The sequence below is a fragment of the Pangasianodon hypophthalmus genome, chromosome 28 (assembly GCF_027358585.1).
Source record: "Pangasianodon hypophthalmus isolate fPanHyp1 chromosome 28, fPanHyp1.pri, whole genome shotgun sequence".
Lineage (NCBI taxonomy): Eukaryota > Metazoa > Chordata > Actinopteri > Siluriformes > Pangasiidae > Pangasianodon > Pangasianodon hypophthalmus.
In genome coordinates, this window is record NC_069737.1 from 6,254,017 (window position 1) to 6,261,660 (window position 7,644).

At 36.0% G+C, this 7,644-nt stretch overlaps 1 protein-coding gene across 1 annotated transcript in view; it reads right to left on the reverse strand.

Annotated features, from left to right (window-relative positions):
* Positions 1 to 6,316, reverse strand: part of tmem131l (transmembrane 131 like) — a 42,804-nt gene extending 36,488 nt beyond the window's left edge. Inside the window, exons 1-3 of the mRNA XM_026943050.3 lie at positions 6,131 to 6,316; positions 4,924 to 4,994; positions 962 to 1,005 (exon numbers count right to left, since the gene is read on the reverse strand). Of these exons, the coding sequence (XP_026798851.2) occupies positions 962 to 1,005; positions 4,924 to 4,994; positions 6,131 to 6,239 (224 nt within the window). The 5' untranslated portion in view covers positions 6,240 to 6,316. The remainder of the gene's footprint in view (positions 1 to 961; positions 1,006 to 4,923; positions 4,995 to 6,130) is intronic.
* Positions 6,317 to 7,644: the final 1,328 nt, after the last annotated feature.

Below are 7,644 nucleotides of genomic sequence, written 5' to 3' on the forward strand. Positions count from 1 at the left end.
TGTCTGTTTCTGGGTTCGCTCTCTCGCTCTCTCTCGCTCTCTCTCTCTGTCTAATAAAACTCTGAAGAAGACACATGTGTATTTCAGCCACACATTAACTTCTCCTCCCATCTTTTCTTCTCTCCTCTGCTCTTTTCTTTTTTTCTGCCTCTGCCTCTCCTGTTTCTCTTCTGTTTTTCTCATCATCTTTTTGTCTCTCTCACTTTCTTTCTCTACTCCTCTCTGTTCTTCCCTTTCTCTTTTCTTCCTTCCTTCCTTCTTCTCATCTTTCATCCTCCTGTTTTCTTCTCTTCTCTTCCTCTTCCCTTTTTCTTCACTCTCCTCCATTTTATTCTCCTATTGTCTCCTTATCGTTTTTTTTCCTCATCTCTTGTCTATACTTCTTCCACTCCTCTTATTCACCTTCAATCGCCCCTTCCTCGTCTCTTCTTCTCCTGTCCATACCTCTTCTCATCTTTTCTCCTTCAAACCCCTGCCTCTTCTCTTTTCTCTCCTCAAGTCTTCTGTTCGTACCTCTCCTCTTCTGCGCTCCTCATCCCTCTCTCTCCTAATGTCTCCTTCTCTTTTCTCCACTTTCGACTTTTTTCCCTCTCTTCCTCATTCTCCTACTGCCTCTGCTCTCTGTTATCCCTTTCTCCTCTCTTCCTCTTTTCTATGATCTCTTAAACCATGAAAAGTTCAATAAACAGCCTTGTTTGTGCACTCCAAAGTGCCCTCTTTATTTATTTATTTGTTTATTTATTTGTTTGTTTCCGTCTGGACGTGTCCCAACACGGCGGACAGAAACTATCAGCCTGTCTGAGTAACATTTTAAACACTACATTAAGCCGTTATCGTGATAAACACTGATTAAAGCGTAATGAAGTGCCTGTGTACACTCGTGTGTGATGTAAGCTGGTGTAAGCGTGTTGTGTACATTTCGTGTGTGTGTGTGTTTGAGTGTGTATTGTGACATGCTCACCTATCCTCCTGAGGGAGATTCTCGGGACTCCGCTCTTCCACTGCCTACAAGAAATACACACACACACACTTTATTCACACACTGCACAGGTATACACACGCACATACACACTGTAAACTAAATGTGCTGCACAGTAATGATGAAATCGTTTCCATGGAAACAAAATAAGGCAACGCTTGACTCGTAGCGCCTTGAAGGAACGTGTGAGGAAACGATAAGCGACAGTGACTCGAAAGATTTCTCTGTTTAATCGAATCAAAGTACAGCTTTTCCATAAACTCTAACTCATCACGTATCTCTACTGTCTCATCATCAGCACCGGATCATAAACTTAACTGGATTTAGATTTACGAAATTAAATTACTGTGCACAAACGCCAAAGTCGGCATTAACGGGGCGGAATGTACATATGAGAAGCAAGATGACCGGATTTACTGCAAATTTATACTAATATAATTTTACATATATAAAGATCAGATCCAGGAGAGGAAACGGAAACCTTCCATTCCTCTGTTATAATGCATTCATACGCTGTCATAAGCCTTTCTGTGGGAATTACATTAGTGTGTAGGGGTTCGGTTTATAATCGTTTGTCTGTGCGTGTTTATTATTTTATTTTTAACTTTTGCATTGTTTATTGCACGTAGGCGTCACAAAAGTGTAATTTTTTTGCATTTTTCTACATAATCTCCATTTTATTCAGGGCAAGTGTGCCAGCGCTTAACAAGTGTCTGGATTCCTCTAGAAAATAAAACATTTGATTAAATTCTACTTTATGTCGCACTTTTAAGATTTTCATTTGACTCAGAAACACAATAATAACAACAACAATAATAATAATAATAATTATTATTATTATTATTATAATTATAATAATAATAATAATAATGTTTTTTGTGGTTATAAAATGAAATTTAATTTGAAAAAGCAACTGACAGAGCTCAAAAATATAAGTAAAAATAAAACCCTAAGAATTCCTTCAATTAACAGCCATTGCAAGCAAATAAATAAATAAATAAATAAATGTTTGTGCCATTCCACAATTGTTAATCCATCAAAATATTAATTATTAATAGATTCAAAATCTTGCCAGAGTCAGTATAAGTCAATAATAATAATAATAATAATAATAATAATAATAATAAAGGAATACACATTAATAAGCACAAAAATATTTCCACATGACACTAGAGATAATATCAGAGAGAGAAAAGTATTTCACTCTATAAATAATATCATAAATAATAATCTAATCTTGGCCTGGAAAATAAATGAAACAAAATTTAGAATCAAAATCATCAACACTGCAGTGTGAGAAACATAAAATAACACACAACCTGGTGCTTTGTCACAACAAAATGCTTTCAGGTTAAACTGGAAAAACAACTACAAAAAAAATGATACCACAAACGACAGTAAAATTAAAAAGGGAAATTTCCATCCCGCCTCGGTGTGGTCGTCCCCAAAACCACACAGCAAATAAAGCAGCAAACCGAACATCACACGCTTTATAAACACACACCACAGACACAACAACGTCAGCCTGAAAGACTACCAACGCTGGAACGACACGCAACTCACAACTCCTGTCAGAAACAACACGTCTACTCTACACTCACACGCAGTACGTCAGTCATCAGTAATCAGCAGCACGTTCTATCACAATCTCCATCATCGTCTTACAACTAGGGCTGGACGATACGATCACATAATATCAATATCACGATAAATTACATCACACTTTTCTAAGATACTGTAAATATCCTGATATTATTTTATTAATTTTTTACATTTTTTATTCGGAAAATAATTACAAACTGACTGCAACCAACTGATGTGATATGAAAAATTTTATGAGTTTTAAAATTATACTTGTTAAAATTTTTATTATTTTTTTTTTTTTTTTAAATGCCAGCGAATCCAAACATCATGACACACACATTGCATATTGTAGAAATCTTTTTTTATAATAATTTTTTTGTCGTATCTCCCCACCCCTAGATAAAAGGTTGAACAATATCGCAATACGTTTGCTAGAGCGCTAGTTTGCGAAACAATACCAGAATAAAATAAACTTTAAGTGGAGGATCGATGCAAGGGCTCATTTGCATATTTATACTGTGTGGAATTTAAGATCGATCGGAATGAGTAACAGAATTTCATCATAGCAGCACTCATTAAAATGAGGAAACTGCGGGAAAGTTGGGAATTAGATAACAGGTTCTTGTGCATATTATATTTCATCCTTCTGCTAAACAACACTCTTGCTAAAGCAGGAAATATTGCGATTACTACAAACTACAAAGGATATTTCATGCAACCTTAAAATGCATGGCAGAAAGTGGTTTTTATGTCATTTAGGGACTGATTAGCAGATGTGTTTGCGTTTGGTTTAATACCGGTATTGATATTTTTAAAGCACGTGATCTCACAATTACAAAACAGACCTGCAAGCAGCGATCTGTGGGGTCCAAGCACCCTTCGCCAATCACGGTGGACAGTGGCAGCTTTCGCCAAGAAACAACAAAGAGCCCACGAATGAACACACTTTTCAAGTTTTCAATCCCTTTATAACACCATCTGCACAAACAGACTTTTTAAAACCGGTTTAGGTGCCGAGTAGAAGCTCATCTGCATTATAGTTTCGCTTTCGAACTGCAACCAAAACAAATTATTAACCAACTTTAAAACATTTAATCAGAGGACTCCATCATGGCACTACTTTCATTGTGACACGTATGAACTCGTCGGTTGGTGATTATTCAAGGCTCATTTGAAAATCTTATCACTGCCTTGACTGATATGTTACCTTGTGCGACAGTGCTGTCGAATTCTCAAATCTGATTGGTCAGGACGTGTTGATTCATTTTCCGCAAGGTTTATATCAATGCGCTCGTTCTAATACGTCATCAATTCTACAGCAGCAACTACACAGCGACGCTCCACATAATCGGAGTAAAGAACGTGTATAATCAGTGGTATGGTGATGCTTCTGTGAGGAGACGTTTATTTAACATTTAAGGAAGGGAGTCTCCGGTTTCAGCGCTTTCTAAAACTCAGAACCAAAGCTGTGACTTTGTTTTCAGGCACAGGACAGTCTTCAATTTCTCGGTAATATGACATTTCTGTTTCTTATGAACTTTTTCTTATTAACAAGAAAAAGAAAAAACAGGAAACAAAAACTCTTTGACGTTCCACAAAACTAAACACAACTATTAATGGAAACTGCTTTAGTATATGAGCAATAAATCACTTCAGGACGTGTTGTTATAAGAAATGAATCAACTTCGGCATCATCACACCATACCGTCATTGATTATTTTCCTATAACAGCACACCCCCAAAGGTTTTACTCTGTATATATCATGGTAATAACAACACATGATGTGTTTTGTAGCTCTACTTGTTGGGACAATTATGGCGCAAAAATATAATCTGAAATAACCCCATTATCTCTAAGTTTAATCAGGTGTGAGGCAAGACAAAAGTACAGTTCCTTTATTGGAAAAAAACAAAACAAAGAGATGGCTTTGAGTTGGTGTTAGACTTAAGACAAGTGCCATGATGTCACTATGAAAAGGGGGCGTGGTTTGTCTTGATTGACAAGCTGTCAAAATGCATTATTGTTCTCTATTATTTATAACAGAAAAACACTTCTTCAGGACATTTTAATTTTTATCGAAGGACAGATATGTATTGGTCTTAAAATATGACTTGTACTGAAAGGCAGATGATGTATTGGTCTTAAAATATGACTTGTATTGAAAGGCAGATGATGTATTGGTCTTAAAATATGACATTTGGCCACCAAAACATGCTGTTGTTAAGGTCTGTCAAGTATTCAACCTGACATAATAACCAAAATAAAGACTCACTACACTCTGTAGTTGATGTAATGGCATCATTAAAGTATCATACAGTATAAAAAGATACATGTCTAAATGTGTGTGCGGTTGACAAACCTGCGATGGAAATAGGAAATCCGCATCTTCGGCTTGCCAGACTTCCACCACGCCGGACATGTGACTCAGTGCTTTGGGTTTAATGAGAAAATAATAATAATAATAATAACGTTAAAGTCACGTCATCAGTTTTAAACCAAGTCATTATGAGTTTAATGAGATAAAACAAAACGCAACCTGGACAATACATAGCACAAAACACTCTGCAAGCATCCCGTGACTGCAAAACAAACATATACACTCATTTTACACACACACACACACACACACACACCTTCTCCCTCTCTCTCCAACACTCATCTTTTCTGAGTCTCACTATTTGGCAATGGAGCATTATGAGCTTATACATAGTGAACAGTGCAAACAATGCATACATATTTCTAAATAATGATAAAAATATCATTTATAATCAATAAACACACACACACTCTGTCTCTCTTTCTTTAACACACTTATCTTTGCTGAGTCTCACTATTTGGCAATGGGGCATTACATATAGTGACCAAAAACAGTGTAAACAATGCATACTTATTTCTAAATGGTCATAAAATTGCACTTATAATCAGTCAACACACACACACACACACACACACACACACACACACACACACACACACACACACTCACTCTCTCTCTCTCTCTCTCTCTCTCTCTCACACACACACACACACACACACACTGATGTGACTCTGCAGTTCTCACTATTTTCCAATAGGTCACTTTCAGCTGCCAAAGGCGTGTTTAATATTAAATATAAAAGCATATTGAAATCCCAATACCCCAAACAGCCATCTTCTTTATAACTGTATAAACGCCTCATCATCTGGTGTGAGTAAAGGCTTTAAGTTGCAGTGAAATGCTGCATATGAGAAGTTTGAGCTTTTTGTTGCATATTGACACAGGAAATGGAGCCAGAAAAGGAGCTGCGCTGCTGTTAAACCACCTCACAAATAAACACACAAACATCAAGCAGACCTGAACACAGATTCAGCATTTAAAAAACAATTTTCTCCAATATTTTTAGAAAATAAATGCGTGTAACTCGTTCGTGGTGCTGCAAAGAGAAGAGAGGAGAAGAGAGGAGAAGAGAAGCGCCTTTGGCTGCTTGTCAGATGGAGCTCTTTATTTTTTTCTCCCCTTTCCGACATTGTTTTGATTAAAATAAGAAGAAATAATAACACGTATTGTATTTAAAATGTCTGCGGACCTGTTAGTTGAGCATCCCCACGCTGTAAAAACGGTAATAAGATGTGTAAAACTCCGAGCAGGACGTTAATTCCCGACGCTCCGTGTTGGGACTCCCTCTGCGCCGCCATGCTAACTAAGCTAATAGCGCTAGCACGGCTAACACTGTTTCTCAATGCGCTAACAGCCACACGGTCTCTCTCTCTCTCGCTCTCTCTCTCTCTTCTTTTTTTTTCCTTCCTCCCAAGGTTGCCAGATGAATGATAACCCATGAAACATAACCATGAACACTTCATACACCAAATATGCAGCACGTAAAGGTTTTAACCTCACATAAACATACGTGCTATTAATAACACATACCATACATTTAGCATAAAGCTAAAACAGGCTTCTGTTTAACGCATTAAGACACTGAAAAAGTGCTGCACATTACATTTAACTTCGACTTTAACCAGGATTAAATCAAAATGTATGAATTAAGTCTGCTCTGTTAAACTTTAAACCTTGTTTCAAAACAATATGTTTTTAGGCTATAATTTAATCCTATTCTACTGAAAAAACAACAGAAACCCTCAGAGAATTTGTAATGGTTTTAATGGTTATTATGGGAATTGTGTTGGTTTTAATTGTTATAATGGGAATTGTATTGGTTTTAATGGTTATAATGGGAACTGTAATGGTTTTAATGGTTATAATGGGAATTGTAATGGTTTTAATGGTTATAATGGGAATTGTATTGGTTTTAATGGAAACTCTAATGGTCCCTGTGGGTCTCTACTGGTAATTTGTTGACTCCTACTGGTGGTATGTTATGTCTATTGGATACCATTAAGGACCAATAATGGTAATATTAAAGGTTTTAACTGTTAGCTGACGGTTTGTAATGGTATTTGTAATGGAAACCATTAGAATTTCTGTGATGGTTTCTATTGTTTTTTTTTTTTTTTTGTAGTTTTAGTTTTACATTAAAACTCTAGGCATTTTGCACCAACTAGGATTAGATCAGATTAGATGAGCTCTAATCCAGGATTTGTTAATCTGGGATTTATTTGATTTTTAAACTCTGCGTAAAATTTAAAACACAGGTTAAAATGTGAAGAATAATTTTTAGCACATGACTAAAATAAGATAGCATATGATACAGTAAACAAACATAAATAATTGAGGTAAATTCTGCTGACAACACGCTGCACCTTTGACTTAAGCTTTATCCAAACAAAATGTATTAATTAATGTTGTTCTATTAAACTTTAAACCTTGGTTTAAAAGAATCTGGATTGCATTCAAGCCATAGTTTAATCCTAGTTTTAGTTGAACACAAAACTTGGGTGGGTTGAGTTCAAAGTAGATTAGCGCTAATCCTGGATTTGTTAATCCAGGAATTATTTTAATTCGTGTTGTCCCAAGTGTTAATTGCACCTTTAAACCTTTAAAACATAGGTGACAATGTGCCGAATAACATTTAGCATATGACTAAAATAGACTACATAGGCCAAAATAATCAGCTACAGTAATGTAAATTGCTGATTATAC